This window comes from Balaenoptera musculus, chromosome 3 (genome assembly GCF_009873245.2).
Source record: "Balaenoptera musculus isolate JJ_BM4_2016_0621 chromosome 3, mBalMus1.pri.v3, whole genome shotgun sequence".
Lineage (NCBI taxonomy): Eukaryota > Metazoa > Chordata > Mammalia > Artiodactyla > Balaenopteridae > Balaenoptera > Balaenoptera musculus.
In genome coordinates this window covers 153,058,803-153,081,292 of record NC_045787.1, presented here as the reverse complement: position 1 = coordinate 153,081,292, position 22,490 = coordinate 153,058,803, and the positions used below count along the sequence as shown (strand labels likewise).

The window sequence follows — 22,490 nt, the reverse complement described above, 5'->3', positions numbered from 1 at the left end:
TGGACTAAGTACATTTCAAGTGCTCAGTAGCCACATGTGTCTAGTGCCTGCTCGACTGGACAGTGCAGCTCTAGATGGAAGATATCAGTGCGGGGATACTGTCTCTTAAAAACCATGAAAATTTGTTATTGGCTATAAATGACCAAATAACTTATTAAAGAAGGCTTGAACTGAGACGGCATTTATTTTTTTTTTTAATTAACAAGGATACTGGAGGTAGGGGAAACTCCTATGCCTTTTAAAATGTAATCTGTTAAAGGTCTTGAAAAGGGTATGAAAGACTCCTGCAGTTAGGTTTTTGCAAATTTCTCCCTTGATCTGACAGTCCGCTTTGGTATACTTTATGTTCTCCATGGGGCATGAAGGACCATGACTGCTATCCTCACCGTGGTCGCTTCCATCACTTTAGAGTGACACACTTCCCAGGGTAGGAGGAGTGGGCTCAAGGTCCACTGTTCCTGGAATCTGACCAGCCATAAAGTCCTTCATTGTCATTTCTGTACTGCAGGCCTTGTACATTGTGCGCAGTTCGATTTTATTTTGTGAGACTGAGGTTCTCTCTCTTTGAGTAGAGGAGTTAACCCTTCGCATAATTTACTATGCCTGATGGCCTCATCTTATTATGACTTGACTTTCTTCATACTGCGTGGGGTCAGACCACAGAGTCCAGAATTTGGCTGCCAGGGTGAGAAGCTGGACTCCTAAGGAGCCAAATACCACTGGCTACTCATGCCACTGAACTGCCTTAAACCTCAGTGTCCTTATCTGTGAAGTGGGATCCTCATAGCTCCACCTCCCCATCTGTCCTTGGACTAAGTGAGATAATTTCGTGTAAAGTGTTCCCGAGCCGCCTGGCACAGGCACTTGCTCAGTCCACACTGGCCAGCACCATGGGGCTCCTTCCTTCCTCACCAGCTCTCCTTTCAGGCACCCCCTTATTTTTCCATCTCAGGTCTTTGTGCCTGGGGGCTTTCTAATCCTGGTGCATAGACCCGTGCATGCTGCTAGGAAAGACGGTTCCAAGTTTGACAGCAAAGGAAAGTAAGAAGGGCAAGACTGCTCAGTTAGAACAGCAGCTACATGGCATGAGAAGAGGAGGACACGGGTGGTTTCTGATGCTTTGACATCCAGGGCCTTGCTGACCTGGGAGGAATTGCTCGTCCCAGGGTCAACCAATTCCTAGAGACAGTAAACAACTCATTCTGGATCATATGCTCTTCAAATGCAAACCAACCAATTCAGAGTCCACACCCCCAGCCACCTCCTTCATTGGGCTCTCACACTCCAGCCCACTATCCCCTGTGCAAATCACCTAGGGCCAGGTACCAGACAACTAGGGGCAGACCCAATGCTCCAGAGCCCGCTGAGAATTATTCACACTGGCCAATCCTAAGCCTGCTTACCCCGCCTCACCTGGTCCTTCCTGAGGAAACCACAATAAAGGTGCTCGCCCACAGTTTCCCTCTCCTTCCCTAGGCCTCCTGACAAACCATGGTGTTTCCCCGTGCAGCCCTGCATGGCCAGAAACTCTGGGTAAAAAACCATGGCAGTCACCTGCTGATCTGTTGGTCTCACCAAACTTGAATAATAACAAAACCTAAATTTTAGCCTCCAGGCAAGATAGCGGGGGTGGGGGGTGGGGGGCGAGGCTGGTGTGACTTTAGGGCAGCCGCACCTTTTTCGGCAAGATCTCAACGCTTTGGATGTCACCAAGTTGATGCCACTGTCACATGAAGTTATCAGCTGACAGTCCACAATTAATATAGGTACAATTGGTCATGTACCTCATGGGAAATCTAGGGTTGTAAAAGCTATTTCTGGAGTTCACACGGTCAGGTTCAAAAATGAACTAGAAAGAAATATTACAATCAAACTTGGCTTTGCTAATGCTAAGATATATAAGCTTGACGACCCAAGTTGTCCTCGGCAAGAATGTTATAGATCCTGTGGAAGTAGTACACCTGATGAGTTTCCTACAGGCATTCCAGGGACCAAAGGGAACTTCAAATTAGTCAGACGTGTTTCCTTCGTCGACTGTCCTGGCCACGGTGTTTTGATGGCTACTAGGCTGAACAGTGCTGCAGTGATGGATGCAGCTCTTCTGTTGATAGCTGGTAACGAGTCTTGTCCTCAGCCTCAGACTTCTGAACACCTGGCTGCTATTGAAATCATGAAACTGAAGCATATTTTGATTCTACAAAATAAAATTGATTTGGTAAAAGAAAGCCAGGCTAAAGAACAGTATGAACAGATCCTTGCATTTGTACAAGGTACAGTAGCAGAAGGAGCTCCTATTATTCCAGTTTCTACTCAGCTAAAATACAATATTGAAGTTGTCTGCGAGTACATAGTAAAGAAAATTCCAGTACCCCCAAGAGACTTTACTTCAGAACCCCGACTTATTGTTATTAGATCCTTTGATGTCAACAAACCTGGCTGTGAGGTTGATGACCTTAAGAGGGGTGTAGCTGGTGGTAGTATTCTAAAAGGAGTACTAAACGTGGGCCAGGAGATAGAAGTCAGACCTGGTATTGTTTCCAAAGATAGTGAAGGAAAACTCATGTGTAAACCCATCTTTTCCAAAATTGTATTGCTTTTTGCAGAGCATAATGATCTTCACTATGCTGCTCCAGGAGGTCTTATTGGAGTTGGAACAAAAATTGACCCCACTTTGTGCCGGGCTGACAGAATGGCGCAGTTGGAGCTTTACCTGAAATCCTCACAGAATTGGAAATTTCCTATTTCCTACTCAGACCGCTTCTAGGTGTACGCACTGAAGGAGACAAGAAAGCAGCAAAAGTGCAAAAGCTGTCTAAGAATGAAGTGCTTATGGTGAACATAGGATCCCTGTCGACAGGAGGAAGAGTTAGTGCAGTCAAAGCTGATTTGGGCAAAATGGTTTTGACTAATCCTGTGTGCACCGAAGTAGGAGAAAAAATTGCCCTTAGCCAAAGAGTTGAGAAACACTGGCGTTTAATTGGTTGGGGTCAAATAAGAAGAGGAGTGACAATCAAGCCAACAGTAGATGATGACTGAAGAATTAAATAATAGATTTGGATGGAGTTGGAATTTCTCTTAACAACCTAGGGGTATATTTTCAAAACAACAGTGAGGAATTAATTGCATAGCTCATTACCTTAGGAGTAGCTGTAAGGTTATTCTAATTTTTTGGTGATGAAAATTTAACCTCTAGTACTAAAATAGGGTCTACAATAAATGTAAAAATTGGCATAATGTTGGATTGAATCTACATTTTACCAGAAATTAATCATTCCCAAATAATGTCTAATTTATACATCAGTGCAGGTTTGAAAGGAAACTGCTACAACCAGCCTTTGCTGTAGCACATATACCACTGAACCTGTTTGAGATAAAATTTTTCTTCTTAAAAAAAAAAAACCCTGAATTTTAAAAGGAGTGAGGCTGAAAGGAGAGTAGGCGTGGCTCAGAAGCTCCTTGTTTCTTGTAGGAACCACAGGGCAGCCAGGGAGAGGCAGGGTGGTTTTGGCCAACTCAAAGGCTTTTATAGGAGGCCTGCACCCCACTGGAGGGCCCCATTCATCCCACAGAGGCGGGGGCTCTGGTGTGCCTGGAAGGCACCAGCCTGCAGTGCCCACTCACCTTCCCGTAGCTCAGCAGGATTATCCGCACCAGGACGACATTGATGTGGGCCCCCAAGGACTCATCGTGATAAATTTCATTGACCTGAAAGACAATCAGGGACGTGTCAGCAGAAACCACAGGCCCAAGGACCAGCTCTGGCTTTGCAAATGGCATCACCACCCAGCTAGGCCCCAGGCCAGGACCCTGGGACCCAGCCCCACTCCTTCCTCTTTGCCACACTTTATACCCAGGCATCACCATCAACTCTGGATCCATCCCTTCCTCTCCCTCTGCTCCTCCGGCCCCCCTTCCAGCCAACCCAACCCCTGCCAGGATATTGCCTCTCTCTCCTCAGCAGCCCCTCCCACCAACTCAGGGATTCTCCATCTGGAGCCTACACTGGGATGGGGACCCTGACCACTGGAAATGCAACATGGCCTTTCCTTCAAGGGTGAACACAGGCCACAAACCCCAGTGGCAGGGGCAATGCCGGGACTGTCACTGGCAGAAATCACTCCTCAGTTGCTGCTGGTGATTGTGAGATGTTGTCTACACTCATCACAGCTTGGAAAGGGGGGTCATTTTAGACACACCACCAGATCTAATTTTTAATGTGTTAATTAAGAACATATATTGCTATATCACAAAGGTGCTTTCTGTGTTCTGTTTTGATAACTGCGGCTCATACTTGTGGCTTCATTTGTATTTCTTCATTCTTTTATTATCATGTATTTTATTTTTTACATGTACAAACATTATTGGAGCAGGTGCCCATGGGCCTCACCAGATGTCAAAGGGGTCCACTGCACAAGAAAGGTGAGGAACCCTCCCTTCCCCACAGCACAGCCAGCATGACTTTCTGGAAACACTGGTCAGGTTAACCCTGGGCTCAGGGCCGACAAAGCCTTCCTTCCCATCCTCACACGCTCTCAGGATCTTACCTGGAACAGCTGCCTCATTGCCACCCACTTCATTCGTTCGCTTCTTGACAAAACCCTACTCTTCTGGAGGCCCAGCCTCGTGGCTGCTTCCTCCTGGAAGGGCCCCCAGGTCTGATCTGCTTCCCAGAGAGCACCAGGGTCCGTTGCTTCCTGAGTTCTCTGCGTTCCCAACGGGACTGTGCGTTGCATGGCCACCTGTATTTTCCCTGCATGTCTCCAGCACCCAGGACGCAGCAGCTCACAGCAGATACTCAGGACACACTCGTCAAAAGAACCGATCCACTCATACCATCACTCAGTGGAGAGGCACGAACTGGCCATGCAACCCCTCCCTGTATGCAGACCGAGCCCAGAGGCTGCTGACCTACCCTTTGTGAGGGTAGACCCCGCCAAGCATGCCTCCCAGAGCCCACTCTGTCATCTCAGGCCAGTGCCATACTCCCCCTGAATCCCAGCTTTTAGAATTTCTATCTGAGCAATGGTAATTGCTACCTATAAACAGTAGGAAAACCCTTTGGGAAATCTGAGAGTTAGCAAGGAAAATCAATTCGTGATGGATGGGACAGGCAGGCACATGGGGCATGCTAGACAAGGAGCCTGGTGGCTACTGTCACCGTTGCTGTGTGTTGAGACGGCACCAATGGGAAGGCAGAGCTAATATGCACGGCGGGGTCCAGGGAGGCCACCAGCCAGCCCTAAGTGCAGCCCCTGCCGGAAGCCTCCTGCCCACAAATCTACCTTCCAATTATAATTTGTTTCTCTGCCCCGACCTGGCTTTCCTTCAGGGAAGGAACGACTGATAGCCCTATGGGATGGTCACTGTGACTCGGTGCATGAGTCTGGAGAGGGTGGACGCTGGCACTGAGAGCCACCTGCCAGACAAGGTGACACCTGCAGCTGAAAAGGTGGAGCCCTGAGAGGCTCTGCCAACTCACCCCTGCCGGGCCTTCCCTTCTGTACAACAAGGATGACAGTCCCCATGTCACAAAGCTTTGTGAGGACTAGACTTCCGCACATGCATGATGGAATGATGTTGGTGAAAACAGGAAAACTGTATTAGTCACTGCTGCTAAGTCATATCGCCCCGCAGTCCCCCATGAGGTCACGGTGACCGGGTGCACACCCCCTAAACACGGAGGTCCTTGCCCACTTTTGAGGGTCAAACTAGACTTTTTGGTCCACAGTGAGACAATAACCCTAAAAACTACTTTTTCTTAAGAGAGAGGATTTTTTTGTCTCCAAGGTATCGCTTTATCTCTCACAAGCAGAGCCTCGCCAATTTGGCTCACGGAGTTTGACTGAAAGTCGTGGTGTAGAAAGGAAGAAGGCAGTGACACAGGGAGGTCCTGCTGCATCTGGGGCTGGGTTGGGGGAGGGCGCGCAGGAGAGGAGAGAGGGGAGAGAGACAGGAGTGAATGGCCAGCTTCACTTTACTCCCTTCAACTCTGACTCCCAGGTCATGCTTCGAGTGGGGGGTCGGGGTGGGGCAGAGAGGGTAAAAACAGCCCCGACGTTTGGGAAGAAGATGAAAACAGAGAGAGCTTGAACCTGCTCTCTGGGACCTGGGAGGGGACAGGTTCATGTCAAGGAGGGGTGGCTTCAGAGAGCTGAAATGGAGTCCGACTCCCAGCTATGCCTAGGGCATCCAGGGACAGTGGCAGGATAGATTGTTATTTGGAAGGAATTCAGGGCTGAGTTCAAAGAATTACCTCATTTTATGCTCCCAACAGCCCTTTGAGGCCAGAAGCAGGGGTGTCAGCCCCTCCTGAGAGATGAGGAAGCTGAGGCTGGTCCCCAAGGGAGGAAGGAGATGCAGGGCTTCTTCTCAGTTCCTGGGCCAGACCCTGCCCATCGGGGCCCAGGATCCTCCTGTTCTCCTGGTCCCACCACTGGGGCCGATGGCAGTCGTTCTCATCTCGGGTGAGGGGTCTTGTGTCCTTCTTGGATGCTGGGCAGGTCTGACCCTGACTCCTAATTCGAGAGACAGGAGGGCGCCAGAAGCCTAGGATCCCCACCACCAGGCGCTGGACTCTGCAAGGCAGAGGCTCTCCTCCTGCTGGGGGTGAGGGCCAGGCAGTCAGAGCCAGGGGGTGCCAGGCTGCTGAGCGAGGGCCCAGCTGGGGGAGCTCTGCCTTCTGAGTTGCCCATCAGCCACGAGCTCCTGTCAGTTGGGCTGGGCACCCTGACTCTGGCCTCGGAGACCAACTGGGCCTCCGGGACCACTGAGGAGCTAGACAAGGCACGTCTGGAGCACGCCCAGCAGATAGCCAGCAAGGAGGCCAGGCCTGCTCTCGAGATGCCCCAGCCCTGCCCTCCCTGGTAGCCTTCCACTGTGGTGCACCTTTCACTGTTTTCTCCTGGGAAGCCTCCGCCCTTCCACACGGGGACACAGCTGCACACAGTTTGCTCCTCTTAGGGAGGAAGGGCTTCGAGCTGGGTGTGCCCCAGCCTCGCCCGACAGCGCAGGCACCTCTTGGCAGCTGCTGGACCTTCTGGGTGGTCCCCAACCTGGATTCCCACTCACAAGCCCTCCCGGTGGCCTCACCTGAGGCCCGGCCCCCCGCAGCCCCCTCCCAAGCAGGTGGGACCCCCACGGTGACCAGGTGGCCTGGGACGTCTTCTTGCTCATTACGGTGGTGTGGAAGAATACCCCCACCTGCAAACGGGTTCCCCTCTGGTGTCTGGCTCCCAATCCCCACGTTGCGACTCATCAGGAACAGAAAGGCCAGAAGGCAGGGCTTGTGGGCCATGCAGGAGGCTGGCTCTGCTGAGGAGTGGGCCCTGTCCTGCCCCGCCAGGGCCACGCCAACTTTTCAGGGGGCTGTGAAATTGCCATAGCCCCCTGAGGCCAGCTGCATCCCACTCTCCACAGGATGCTGCCGGTGAGGCCAGAAGCCAGCAGGGCCCACTGTGGCGTAGAGACCCCCGGGAATAAGTAAGATGCCCAGTAAAACACTTGCCTCCATAATAGGGACACAGCTACAACATTTCTGCCAAGCAGAGAGCTAACAGACATGGCACAAAGAGCCACAAAGACAGAAGGCTGCTTCCAAACATCTCCCTCCCAACTCCCCTTCCTCCCCTGACTCCCATTCCATCTCCTCCACAGGCAGACAAGGAAGCAGCACCTTCCCACCTCGTGTCCCCCCTCCCGGCCACGCATCATTCTTCACGATGGTCGCCACTCAGGAAAGGTCTGACCTCCTGCTTCCTCTGCCTGAAACCCTCAATGGCTCCCCGGTGCCTTCAGGAACAAGCCTCAGCCCTCAGCCTGGCACTTGGGGCCCTCTCTAAGCTGGCCCTGGCTGGCTTCTCTGAGCTCCACTTCAGCTACTTTCCTCCAGGAACCCTCACTCCTGACAGCTCTGCCTTCTCGGAAGCCAGCTGCCCTCTCCCGCTGCTTGTGCGATGGTTCATACCTGGAGTTCCCTCTCCAGCTTCTGAATTCTTGAAATACAAGAGCATTTGAAAAAACAAAGAGCAATCGATGTATTTCAAAGGAGGAGGGCAGTTACCACCTTGGTACCCTTCCCCTACTGCCACCACAGGTCCCTCCCACTGCAACTGGGACAAAATCAAAGCCCTGCTCCCTCTTCTCAGGTTGTCCTCACCTTGCTCACCATGGTCCAGTCACTGACCTGTGAGCTCCTTACGCAGGGAGCCCGTCCCTACCTCAGGGCCTTTGCACTTGCTGTGCCCTCTGGTTTCTCATCCTCCTCCCCAGCACGACTGTCTCCTGTTCAAAGTGAGCCCTTAAAGTAGTTGCTCCCAGACTGGACTATGCACTTGATGTGGAGGCACCCCTCCTCCTCGGCCACTGCTGTGTCCCTAGCAGTGTCGAGCACACAGTAGGTGCTCAGTAAAGAGTTCTGAATGGGTGAATGAGTGAATAACGTTGGTAAACGTGCAACAAGAGGAAATGGGCAAAATGTGTGACAGCAGCAGGGTGCACGATGCCCTGTAATGATCAAAAACCCAGCTAAGTGCCCAAGTGCCTCCCCACCCCCACCTGCCCTCCCGAGGCCTGTGTGCTCACCTCTGCCCAGACCGCAGGAGGAGGGGAAGCAGGGACAACGTCCTTGAGCCCTGTCTGAGAAATTGATCCTGGAATCTTTAAACCTTGGGGAAAAGGTTCAAAGCCGCAGCCCTTCTCTCTGCAGAGAGAGGCCAAGAGCTCTCTTGTTTGGGGAAATACATCGTAATGCGCCTTTTGCTTATGCAAAGATGCAGCCAAGTTTCTGTTCTGGAATAGACAATAAGGAAGGACACAGGCTCTGCATGATAATGTAAAAGTTTGCTTTCTTTGTGGCAGAGTTCTGCCCTGGGCGACCAGTGAGCCCTGGCAGATGCCCTGAGGCTGCTGGCCAGAGGTGACTTTCTCCCCTGCCAGGGTGGAGGGACAGGTCAGGACAGAGGGGGGCTGGTCCAGGTCGTGGGGCTCCTACTGAGGCAGGTAGGGGCAGAGGGGCTGTTTGGGTTCCCAACCCTTACGCCCAACTTTCAGGAGAGTTACCACCTCTTCCCTTGAGCCAAGCTTTGGCAACCAAGAAGGAGCCCGAGCACCCTGGGGGGAGAAGCCAGGCCTGGAGGAGTCAGTCGTGAGGCCTCAGGAGGTAGGCACGTAGCCCGTTTTGCTTTGTGGCTTCTCCAGGAACCCTTGACATAACTGGGAAGAAGGCTGGTCTCTCTGAGCCCCCCAGGAGAAGGCTTGGACAGCCACGGTGGAGGTGGAGATGAAGAAAGTGCTGTAGAACCTGGGGCAGAAAGTCTGTGGGCTTCCAGTGAGTATTTTCATTCGTGTGCATCTCATGACACAAACGGGACTGCAAAAGCCCAGTCTCATTGTGAGAATAAACATTCCCTTTGCAGATCTTCTTTACCACTCGTTTCTCAGCAAATGCTTCATAGGAAAAGCAAGAACAAACTGGCCTCTGCTCAAAATATCAAACTGTCATGAAATGCAAATGGGCAGGACAGGAATTACTAAGGTTGTACTGTACACAAAAATGGGAGGCAAGTGGAGCCCCTTCTTCAGCCCCCAGGACCCCCACTGTGACTCCTCTCACGAAGGTGAAACCGTTCAGTCCCCAATCCTGCATGAGGCCACACTCTCCTGGGCCTGGGGACATCTCTGCAGGTCCCCAGGGTGGGGCTGGGCTCCTCCACCCCCAGGCAAGTACGTCGATGCCCAGAATCTAGGTTGGAGGCTCAACAAATGTTTACTGTGCAAATGAAGGAACAAAGCTGTCTTAAACAACTGCCCATGTTGGCGCTGATTACTTCCAAGAAGCTGCCCATCCCTCGTCACTTCATCAGGTTGCACGGGTTCCAGGGTGGGCTCGGCCGCCATCTTACCCTGTGACTTGGGCTTGGTACTTTGCCTGTTTGAGCCTCAGTTTCCTCATCTGTGAAATGGAGGCAATACTAGTTCTAGCCCCTCAGGCTGTATCGAGGACCGACCTCAACACTATATTTAAAGCATCCAGCAAAATCCCAGGCACACAGCACAGACTCAGTAGAGCCGTCATCAAATGACAGAAGGTCAAATACCCTGAGTCCTTTCTCTGGGCCCACCTGGGCTCTCCTCAGGGCCACCGGGAAAGGCCTGCCCGGACTGCAGGGAACAGCCAGGCTGTTTTCCAGAGCCCATGCCGGGACTCACCAGGTATCCGTGTGTGACCCAGACCTGGGGTTCTCCCTGCCAGCTCCACCACAGGGTAACCACCAGCCACACCACCACTTGGGGCCCAACCTTCCCACTCACCACCCGAGAACTCATCAGAAAGGGATAATGCCGCAGAACAGGGCAGGACGGACCCTGCTGAGGCCGCAGGACACAGAATGACTCATCTGAGGCCAAAGGCTAGAGCCCACTGTCCCCCCAAGGCCAGTTTGGAGGGCACTGACAGGAAGCAGCAGAGAGAAGGCAGGGATCTTGATTCCTGCTGGCAGCGGCCCTGGCCCTGGAGAGCCCTGGGATATCACCCATGAGCTCCTCAGCCCTCCCTGACCAGAGCCCTGAGGGTCCGGCTTGGAGTCTCCTCCAGAGGAAGCACTCCAGGGAGGCCCCTGGTGGCGACACCTCATGGCATCCTCACCGGCCCCCCACCCCATCCCTGTCTCGGAGCCTGTGAGCACGACCCCACCCCTGTGAGGTGAGCAACTGGGCACCAGCATGCCATTTGAAAAAACTATGATTTTTCGTCCCTCCTATAATTCATATTCTTCTGCTTCCCTATCACCATGTGACCCAAGGAAAGAAGGAGGGAAAATGCCACCATGGGGGGGGGGGCATGGCACCTGGGAGGTCCCTGGGGAGGGGAACAAGGGAGAAGCAACTGCCCTGGTTGATGTAGGTTAGGGGAGGAGGCTGAGGAGAGGCAGGAAGTCAGACCCAGGGTTATGGCCCCCCACCCCTGCTGCTGCTCCTCACACACCTTTAGGGTCAAACATAGATCCTGAGAGCTACGGGCCCTGCTCCACACTTGGACCCTAAGATGAGACCACATCGCAAGAGCAGAGTCCCCTCCCAAGGTGGCTCTAGCAGGAGGTGAGAAACGGGAGGGGCTCCTGTGAGTAAACTGGCCTCAGTAGTGGCCTGGAACCGGCCCCCCCACCAGCCCCTGAGAGGTGTGTGTGGGCTTCAGAAGCTCCTGCCTACGCTGGTTGGGGTGGGAGAGGCTTCAGAGTGGATGGGTCTTCACGGCACCAGACCTGGACCAGGTGGGGCTCAGCATACCTGAGCAGTCCAGGTAAAGAGTCTGGGGCCAGACCTGACAGCAAAAACGGCGAGGACTCGGGCCAGCCTCTCCCCACTGCCACTAGGGCCCCAGGGTCCCCCACGTGATGAGGAAGAAGGGAGGGATCCTGCCTACCAGGCACTGACACAGAACAGACTAAGGAAACCCTGACCGTTCACACTGTCACCTGTGCCTTTGGCAAAGGCAAGGGGCTCACCAGGAAAGGTGAACCTCCCAGCAAAATTCGCAAGCTTCAGAGCGACCCTCCTTGCAGCATCAGAGCTCGCTGCCAGAGCTGTCTGCTGCGAATATAGCCCTCCTCCAGAGTGAAATCCCTCGGCACGACTCCTAACACCCAGAATGTAAGGAGCCACCTCGGAACACAGTGGGAAACACTCCTGTCCTCCGTGCAGCACACGGCCCCTCGCACCATGAGATTCTGTTTGAGTCGCCGCACTCTCTTGCCAGCCTCTGTCCCCGGGCAGGGCAGTGTGTTAACCACCTGGGACCAGGCTGGGAACGGGCGCCCGGAAGCGTGGAAGAAGAGAACAAATAGGCAGCTGAGAAGATGGATGAACATACCCTGCTGCACAGGGAGCCCAGAACCAAAGGCAGAGGGGCTGAGTTCTCGGACACGCAAGTACCTGCCCCAGGTCACTTCAGGGTCAGAAGGGCCACGGGAGCCCACAGGACCCGTCTCATTGCTAGTCATGAGGACTGCCCCACCCCCGCACCTGGCTGCCTCCCACTCACTCTGCCGCGTACAGGGGACATTCCCCCAGAGCTTGCTATGCTCACTTGGATGCTGCTCTCCTCCAGCCCGTTCCCTCTGCTGCACCATCACGGCCTCATATCCCTTCATTTGTTTGTTAGTCTGCTAACTGCCACCTCCCTCCACTGGGCCTGTCTGTGTCCGCTGAGAGCTGGGGGCTCTTCTGCAACCTTAGCTGTTGCATCCTCAATGCCTAGAACCCAGCTGGCTCCCAAAGCTTCAGGATCGATCCCAGCTCCCCCGTTCTGGCCAGCTATACCCTCCGAGGCCTCCCTGCCCTGCACCCCCGTGCCTGTCCCACTCCAGGCCTCCCATTCCCAGGACACACTGAAGGTCTACACAGAACTGCACCCTCCCCACCTTGTCCACTTCGGAAGTGCCAACTTATGGTCAACCAGCTCAAGGCTCACCTCGGTTCTGACCTCCCCAGCCAGGCCCTTGTCCTTCCAGCTGCACTAAGGCAAGCCAGTGTGTCCCCAAGAGAGCCAAGCTTCTCGAGGACAAGAGCTGGGCTGGTCTGGCAGATGTCGTGGATGAAGGAACAACGGCTGCACCTCGTTGGTCAGCTCTGACCTTCCCAGACCTGTGCCAGGTGCCTCCTCACAGCACTACCTTTCACCTCCTGCACCCTGCAAGTGAGCATTACTACCCCCGTTTACCTACTGGGGAACAGAGGCTCAGAGAAACTGGGAGATTCACCCACGTGAGCATGCGTGGGAACCAGGGCAAAGGCTTTGGGGAGCAATTTGGCAAATCTGCTGAAATTAAAACTGTACATTCCTACGACCTGGTGATTCAAACTTCCAGCATCTATGGTGGAGACAAACAGCCTTGAGCATCAACGAAGAAGGGACAAGAACACTTATGCTACTGGTACTTCTTTTCCATGGACAGATAAAGCTTATTTTTCTAAAAAATATTTATTTATTTATTATTTTGGCTGCACCGGGTCTGAGTTGCGGCATGCGGGATCTTTTAGTTGCAGCATGTGGGCTCTTAGTTGCAGCATGCACGTGGGATCTAGTTCCCTGACCGGGGACTGAACCCGGGCCCCCTGCATTGGGAGCACAGAGTCTTACACACTGGACCACCAGGAAAGTCCCAGATAGAGCCTATTTTTTATGGGAGTCGGTGGGACCACAGTCACTCTATGAGAATTCATTTACTCATTGATTTGTTCATTCACAAGACATTTCCTCAACACCTACTCTGTGCCTGGCTCTTCACCAGGTGCTGAACATGCAAAACGAGGTAAGCAGACCCTCTGAATCTGACATTAAATTTCTGGCATCTTTGTGTGAACCCCTAACCCCCCTGAGACATGCCACCAAAGGGCCCCCTGGGCAGTGGAGGAGAACTCAAGGGTCACTCAGCTGCAACTCCTGCAGCACAGGGGGCAGCCAAGGAGGAGCCTGGATGGGAGGGACAGCCAGACGGGAAGCGGTGCTCTCTGCTCTTCTGGCTCGGCTGTCACCTCCTTGCTGGAGCTTGCGGGAGACAAGCTCTGCAGCTGCCCAGAGCTGTCACCAAGGAGTGACACTACCCGGCCCTCCTCGTCCGGGGGACTCTCACTCCTGCTTTGACAACTGCCGGCTCCCCCAAGGAGGCCAAGGACAGGCTGCTCTGAGGCTTTCCTCGTCAGCTGTCAGGGGGCCTCCCAGAGTGGGGAGGGAGGTGTGGGGGAGTCCAGGGGGCAGGAGAGTGCCGCACACTTCAGGGAAGAAGAGGCAGAGGTAAGGACGGGCCTCGGCTCCCCCCATCAGAACGCTCTCCGCCTGCATCATCATCCCTGGGAGGAGGGGGCATCTACTGTCCACCCCCGTCCCCACTGGAATGTGACTTCACGCAGGCAGGGCCTCAGGGCTGCTCACACGACATTCCCAGCACCTAGAACTGTTGTCTGGCACATAGCGGGTGTCCTAGAGACATGCACTAAGTGAATGAGTGGGTGGGTGGGTGAGCAAACCCTAGAGAGAACAGGAAGACACAACAGATGAAGAAGCCAAGGGGAAAAGCCAGGAGAGTCATAGATGGAAAAGACAGTCGGGGCCGTGGGCAGCGTGGAGAGGAATGGCACCCAGGCCACACAGGTATGGGAATCCCATCTGCCACACTCTACCTGTGCCACCCAGCCTCTCTGAGCCTCAGTGACCTTACCCAGGAAAGGGAACCCCACAGGGACACTGGGGCAACGTACAGCCATCATATAAGTGCCTCCTTGCCTGGGGCCAGCATGTGTGAAAAGTCAGCCTCTTAGGCCATAGGGAGAGGCATTTCCAATAGTAAAAGGCATGAACCCCAAACTCCCTAAGAGAGATGTTTCTGTCTCTTTAGACCCCAAAGCAAACTCATGACTCCCCTGACAGTATGTTGGTGGATCCCAGGCCCCTTAGCCCAGCACAGAAGGCTTTGCCAACCTCATTCCTGCCTCTCCCCAAGCACCCTACACTCTAGTCGGGCCCAACCTTGCACTGTGATGTGGAGATGCCGCTGAGCCTTTACACCATGCTCCCCTCCTGGTCAACTCCGCCTCTGCACTAGGGGCAGCGCGAGGGGCCCTCATCTGAGGCGCCCTTCCCTGTGACCCTGTGGTACCTGCGTGATCAGCAGGCATATTAACCGGGATGAAATCACGTATTCCTCGCCCTGCGCCCCACCCCTCCCGTGCTCCAATCTCTCTGAGCATAGGGACACGACTGCCCACCTCTGCACCCCAGTGCCCAGAGTGGGGCCCATTTAGACCAGGGTTCTGAGAGCGCCCAAGGAGCGAATACATGACCGGGGTCAGCTCACACTTGAGGCATGCTCTGCATGTGCCCAGAGCGCCACTAAGCACTTTTCTGGTGTTTAACTCAAGCCATGCTCACAACAGCCCTAGGAGGTGGCACTAATTATCCCCCATCATGGCACACAGCAGGGCAGGGCAGGCAGTCGCTTCCTTTCTTCTAGGCCTGAAGGAACAATCCACCCGCTGACCGGCCAGTCACGTTCTGATTCACTAGTGCAGTATGAGGTCTTAATTTCAATTTGTTGCCAACGTTGAAAAGTAATTAGATTTCCTGTAAAAGTTGGATTTCCAGCTTCTCGGCGGGGTAGGGTGGGGAGCTCACAAGAGTGTGCCTGTTTATTCCCAAATGACCACAAGTGAATGGAACCCAGGAGGGGATCTCCAGAGGTGTAGCCTCTCCTGTCGCCCCAGTCCCCACCACTCCCTATTGTCCACAGCCTGGACACCCTGATTAGGCCTCCTGCCTGGCTCCTGTCAGCATCTGAGAGCGCTGCCCTCTTCTAAATACTGTATCAGCCTCACACACTGCTGGCCTTGATAGTCGTACTTCCTGGTGGCACACAGGGCCATGCTCTCAGGCCAGCGAGACAAGCATGAGGAACAGGAACAGCGCCAGGAACGTCCGGCTGTGGCCACAGCACCAGCAGATCCTGGGGCCTGGGGAGCTGCCGTATGACAGTGGGAACTTCTTCTCCCCATCCTCACATCCTTTGCTATGGCCAGGCCTAAACCCAAATGTGTCCCTCTTGCCCCGGGAGCCCTGCTTGCTTCCCTTCAGCTTAAGGGAACCAAGTTTTAGTGTCCAGTTTCAGAGATGTTTTTCTCTTCCCCAGGAACCAGAGCCAGAGACACGTGAATGGGACTTGGGTCTGCGTTTTCCCCCTGGCAGGTTTGCAGCTCTGTGGCCAGTTCACGAGATCACCCCCAAGACAGCAGAAAACATTCCTGTCCTGTCGCTGCCTTCCCCACCATCACCACATGTCCCCAGCATTCTTGGAAGTTGATGAGAACTGGAGCCCATGTGCCTCTGATTGTTTGCAAATCCTGGCAAGGCTTTGGTGAGCCCAGGCCAATTTCTGGATTAAATTAGAAAAGAAAAGAGGGAAAATATCTGAATCCTGGCACAGACAGAAATCATTCAATAAAAAATGTTTAAGAACACACTGTACAGAGGACTGATCCCACACTAGGAAGGGTCAAAGGGTATGGCGTCGGCTCTGAAAGCTCAGAAGCCCCTTTGGATCCCATGTTCTCCATGAGCCTAAGGAGTGTGTCTGCCCCTGACAGAAGAGATGCTTGGGGTGGAGGGGATGGGGCAGGAATTCTTCCAGAACATGAGCAATTAGCCCAGGTGGGAGGGGCAGCTCTGCTGGCCCAGAGATCTTGCTCCTCCTACTATGTTGTTTTAAAATGCTCACTCAGTTGCTTTAAAAAGAATCCCCAAAGTGACCTCACAGACCCATTCAGCTGGCAAAGCTGGGGTGGGGGTGGGCTGGGGTCTGAGCAGGCAGAGGGTGGAGCTCAGCTCAAGTGTGAGGTCCCTGCAATGGTCAGCAAGAAAGGGTTGCTCTGGCTGCAGGGGCTCAGAGGCCTGAAGAGGGAGAGAGGGAGCTTGTCTCCGGGGGGTACCTCTTGTCGGTGAGTGTGCCGGTCTTTATGGATCAGAGTGCGTGGGAGGTTTAAAGATGAAGAAACCAAGTTCAGGGCAAGGCAGGAACTTGGCCAGGTGGGTAAAAGCCAGGATTAGGATGCAACTGCTTCTGACTCCATAGCTGGTCCTCATTCTATGCTCAATGCTTCCCTAACACGTATGCGTACGTGCGCTGACAACAGTGGGAGGCAAATGCAACTATAAAGTCCTGGGGCCACAGCTCAAGGTGGGCACTAAGCAAGTAGAAGATTTCTTTACACCCTGATAGCGAATACTTCTTGAGAGCCAGACAGTGGCTTTGTGGGCCGTATGGTCTCTGTCCCAACTACTCAGCTCCACCATTGTAGTACAAAAGCAGCCATAGACAATTCATAAATGAATGGCATGGCCACGTCCCAATAAAACTTTATTTTCAAAAACAGATGATGGGCCAGATTTGGGCTATAGTTTTGGCAACCCTTCTTTAGATGCTCCAGTTTATCTTGAAAAATTCAGGTGAATTTTGCTTTAACTCAGTAATATGTCCCAGTTTACTTTCATATAAAATTGATGTTTTAAAATGCTTGCCATTTGGAAAAAGTGGCACTTTAGGGGAAGACACCTCACATCTGTACCGTGGCCTCAGCAGGCTCTGGCAGGCCTCCTGAGGGGATGTGCTCCCAGGAGCAAAGAGCCGTCTTCTGGGGCAGGTCATCCCCCAACACACTGGCCTGCCCCACATCTAGAAGGAGTGCAAGCGGACCAACAGCTCAGTCAGGCAGCAGCGCTAGGTCTCTACGGATCCTGAGAGGCCGAGCAACCACCAAGGCCTTTGGTTGCTCAGGGAAGAGTAGGATTGAAATTAATGCTTTAGTTAAATGCTACAAGCCATATAGGAAGCACTAGTCTTGTACCTAAGTTTTATATTTCTTGAAGTCTTGGCATGAATAGGTTTTACTTTTAAAAGTGCATTTGTAAACATATTACTTTAATAATGGCTCTCGAGTCTTCCCCGAAGGCATTCCTCCCTGGCCTCCTATTCACCTGAGCCCAGAGAAGACCCACTGTCCATGCCTGACAAGGTAACTGGAGGTGCCGCGAACATGAGGGCTGCGTCACTGCATGGCTCCTTGAGGTGCCAGGCTCGCACCGCCACAGCGCTGAGTTTGCAAGCACAGACTAGCTCAAGGGCTGGCACCAGAGTCAGCAGCAGGCACATTCAGGAGTGTTGACTGCCTCCCAGCCTGGGAGCTCCAGGCAAGGCAGGAAGCCCGTTTCCAAGGAAGAGGGGTCCACAGGACCACAGTTCCCAGTGTAGAGGGGGGCCCTGGCAGGGGGGAGTTCCTTGTCCTCAGGGCTGAGCCTGGTGAAGGTCAGAAGATGAGCCAGAGTTGAAGACTCGGGAGGAGCAGGAACGGGATGGCGGCAGGGGGAGGCCAGCGCCGGAGAGGCACACCTAAGTAGGGGACCAAGGTGGGACCCAGCAGCAGTGTGGGGCATGGGCCCTGGAGGAGCCAGCATGGCTGGAGGGGCCGCACATCTGCCAGTGCTCCCAGCTCCATCCTCACAGCCTACTGGTGGTGGGATCGAGACCCCCCTTCTCCCTCAAACGTGTGGATGAGGCTCTCCGGCAGCCTTCCCCAAGGGGTCCCAGCCTCTCTGGCCAGGTTAAAGGACGCTGGGCCCAGGACACAGGGCTTCATCCTGGGTTTGCCAGCAATCTCAAGGCTACGGTGTACAAGAGGTAAAAATCAGTGCGGAGGGCCCCAAGGGATGAGGCCTCAGCCCACAGCCTGGCCTCAGTGCTCAGAAGGCACCAGCTTTCTTCATCTGGGCAGAGAGCCGAGAGCAGTAGTAGATTTGAGCTGAGCCTCCAGACGAGTAGAGGATGGGGATGGGCCATAAGAACGGGCCCTGAGGCAAGAAGCACAGGCTCAGGTTCCTGGGTTCAGGGGTGAGTGACCAGGGCCCACACCCAGGAGGGCTCTGCACTTGGGCTTAACGCTCTGTGGTTACCATCTTGAAATTCATCATTTTACCTTTGAATTTGTGTTTTGTGAGTGAAATCTGCTGGGACAGGGAAGCCTTGGCTCACACGTGGTCCCACTTCCACAGGACAGGCTCCTGGCTTCCTACGCCCCACTCAGTGACCACTGTAGGGGCCTGCATGCAGGTGCGGGGAGGGTCAGGTGGACACATGTGCCCTGGGGCATCTTGGGGCAGGGCATGACCTGGGTTGGGGTGGTCGGTCCGTGGGAAGGGGAGATGCCCTGTGTTCTTTCAGTGGCAGCTGTCGGGAGACAGGACAGGCAGCTGTCAGGCCCCGGGGGCACACCCTGCATCACTGGCCAGGACCAGGGGCCCTCAGGGAGTGCTCCCTCATGGCTCCACTCCCGGGGGGGCCTCTCTTCCTCCTCCCAACCTTCTTAAGTCTGGTTGGTGCTTTGTCTGAACTTCTGGTCAGCCTGCGGCACCCTTCGGCACAAGCCATAAAGTACAAATCTGTTTAATTTTGGTGATTCCCCATGCTAGTTAAATGTTCTAATATCTGCATTTAAAACAGGCCTTGTACAATATAAAGATGAATGGTAAAATGCATGATTATAATTAAAAATCCTAATTTTTCTTCGCTTAGAGTGATAATAAATAGAAAAATTTTAAATCTTGACAAGTTGAAAGACTGTATACGGAAGGAAAAGGCTTTGTATATGTACCTTTTATGACACTTTTTCCTGCTCTTTGAATAAGAGAACCACATTTTCAATTTGCACTTTGCCCCGGGAGTTTTGTACCCAGGAGACATTCTGGGTGTGGGGTTGCCGCAGCTGAATGCACAGCAAGAATGGTCAGGTGGTCAGTGAGGGCTGGGGGTTGGGAAATGATACTGCTGACAACAGGCCATGGGAGTCACTGTTGGGGGCAACCAGAAAGAAACTCCAGAAGATTAACTTCTGGAGAGGGCATGAAATGCCAAAGACAGCCCCCAAGGGAAAAACCAGGGAGGAAAAGATCTCAGGACATGACTAAACACAAAAATGTAAGCAATCAACAAACCAACCCCAAACAAAATAAAACAAAAGGCAAACAACAAAACTGGGGAAAACATTTCCCACACAAACATCAGACAAAAAATTAACCTATTTCAATATAACAGTTCTTCAGATTAACACAAAAGAAGCTAAAGTCCCAGTGGAATAAAGAACATGAATAGGTCAATCATAAAAATATAAGATGATCACTGTTTTAAAATATATATATATTTTTAAATGGGACCTCATTACCATCAAATACCTACACCTTACAACAAAAAGTATATCCCTGTTGTAGCTATCAAACTGCCACAGCTAAAAAGGATTTGGCGGTGTGAAGAGGTGAGGAGATGGGCATTTACTCAATGGAACCTGAATAGGTGAAAATGAACAGAAAGCTTTCTGACATAGAAAGCTTTAAACTGCACATAACCGCTGACCAAGAATTGTACTTTTAGGAACTTAGTTTAAGGAAATAGTAAAGGATGAGTAATAGTTTCAGCTATAATGATATTCATTACTATTAGTGTCCAAACTAACATCTAAAAGGGAAATAAATTTTGTTACATGAGTCATATAAATAATCAATCACCTAAAAAGTATGCTACAGTCACGTGGTGCAATGTTATGCCATCATTAAAATGAAGTACTAGGCAATAATTGATAGGAGAAAACATTCACAAACCTATATGAATATATTCTAATTTTCCATCATAAATAGTATATGGTACATGTTAAATATAGCATATTTTAATAAACAAAGAATGTCACTTTTCTAGATTTGAGGAAGAAAAGAAGGAAACTGGACCTCGAAAGAGGTGCTTGAATGGGTTGGTGGGAGGGTTCTGAACACCATGAGACCCTTTCTACATCCAGGTGGCTCTCTTGAAATGCTCAGCAAATATTTCCAACCCTTCTGACCCTCCAGAGTCTGAGATGGAAAGAGGGATGGATTAATTCCCATTTTCCTATGAAAAAAGGGCATTAAATGTCTTGCCCATTAATGTTGGAAGGAAGTAGCACCTCTAGCAATTTCCTACTGCCCTTAGAGTCACATCCAAGTCCCTCTATTGACTGGCCTTCCTTGCCTCCAACTTCCCCTCTTACTTGGGCCCCTTGTTCCCCACATTGGCCCTATTTCACGGCTGACATAGAGTTGATGCCCAGTAAACATTTGCTGATCGTACTGTATGGGCAGGAGCTGTGTGTATTAGAATAGGACGGGCTGTGTTGCAGTTAACAGAGAATCTACCACATTTCAGTAGCTTAATACAGTGAAGGCTGGTGTGTGTTTCCTTGCACACATCACAGGCTTATGCATGTTGGGCGGCCCTGCCCCATTTTGTGGCTGCAGCTACTGGGACATGTGACTTCCAAGGTCACTGTGGCAGGGAGAGAGAGAGAGAGGGAGTGGACACACTGGCTCTCAACTGCTTTGGCCAAGAGGCGACCTATGTCATTTCCTTCCACATAGGCCGTTAGCTAAAACTAGCCACACAGCCCCAAAAATGAGGTGCAAGGGAGGCTGGGAAATGGAAGGGAGGGGAGCATGTGGATATTTGATGAACCTGAAATGTCGGTGTCACACCAGGACCCACGTTCCAGCCCAGGGTCTGCCACGAAGAGACCCCAAAGGGAGTCCTGCAAGCAGAATAACTGAACGATGAGGGAGACCAAGCTGGCTTAGAGCTGCCAGGGCTGAGCCATGCCGACACCTGGCCTGACACGTTGGCCTCTGCTTGTCCTTGGAGCCCACATTCCCCAGGTCTTTTGCCATGGGGACCCCCACCAGGCCCTCCTCCCAGGGCCTCTGTGACCTCCCTCAGGGGACAGACTGTCCGCCCAGGGCTGGCCACGAGCCTTGGGAGCTGGGAATACTTCCATCCTGGTCCTGGCTGTCCTCACTGCTGACCAAATGCCTCACTTGGAGCACAGTCTGGGCCGGCTGCCGCCACATCTGTCCTCCACGTTGCTGCTTTGGCTCCAAATGCTGGGAAGCCCCAAGACCAGCTGTGCACTTATAAGAAGAGGGAGTCCTACCCTGGCCAGGCCTTGTAGGGTCTCATGGGGCTCTGGCTGCAGCTTCAGGTGGGCCAGCACCTACAGGGTCTAAAGACCCCCACACCCAGGGCCACCCACACCGCCATTTAGCGCCATGTGCTGGTCAAGTTCAGAGGAAGAGCACAGCAGGCAGAAAGTAGAATGGTGCTTCCCAAGGGCTGGGGAGGGGGGGCAATGGGAGTTATTGTTTAACGGGTACAGAGTGTCAGTTTTGTAAGATGAAGAGAGTTCTGGAGATGGGTGGTGGTGATGGGTGCATAATAATGTGAGTATACTTAATGTCACTGAACTGCTCCCTTATAAACAGTGAAGATGGTAAATTTTATATATTTTTTCATAATTAAAATTTTTTAAAAATTCTATTGGAACATAATTAAATTAAAATTTCAGTTCTTCAATTACACGCCACATTTCAAGCGCTCAAGGGTCAGGGTGGCTAGCGGCTGTTGTATTGGACACACAGAATTAGAGCATTTCCAGCAATGCAGAAAGTGCTATTGGACAGCACTTCTAAAGAAGCTCATCTTTTCTCAAATATTCCTGCTCCCTCAATCCCCCTCCTCCCCAAGACCACCAAAGGGCTCATGTGCCTTAGATCATCCCCAGGGACTCTTCCCAGGGCGTGCACGTACCCTGCGTGAAGACACTGAGCCTTAGAGGGTATTGTCAAGGCAACACAGGATCCAAGCAGGGGGCCTCATCTCCCTCAACCACACTGCACTCTTACGGTGGGAGCTCAGGTTGGAGGTACAGATACCCCCCACTGCCGTGTCTCCCTGAGCCTAGGAGTGTCCACCAGGCCCTCCGCCTCTGCAGGACCAGCCGCTGTGCCTGGAACAAGCACCACTTGCCGGATGCAACAGGGGAAAAAAGACACGGTCCAAGCACTCTATCTCAGCTCCTCCGATTCATCTCCTAAAATCCCC

The 22,490-nt window shown here is 52.6% G+C and overlaps 2 protein-coding genes across 2 annotated transcripts in view; one reads left to right on the top strand and one right to left on the bottom strand.

Annotated features, from left to right (window-relative positions):
- ADAMTS2 (ADAM metallopeptidase with thrombospondin type 1 motif 2) overlaps window positions 1–22,490 on the bottom strand; it is a 217,405-nt gene that overhangs the window by 56,477 nt on the left and 138,438 nt on the right. Inside the window, 1 exon segment of the mRNA XM_036848550.1 lies at window positions 3,622–3,705. Coding sequence (XP_036704445.1) covers window positions 3,622–3,705 — 84 coding nt within the window.
- LOC118891957 (eukaryotic translation initiation factor 2 subunit 3-like) lies at window positions 1,492–3,060 on the top strand. The gene is given in 3 exon segments (XM_036845870.1): window positions 1,492–1,533; window positions 1,625–2,687; window positions 2,690–3,060. Coding segments are annotated over 3 exon segments (1,452 nt in total). The 3' UTR covers window positions 3,037–3,060.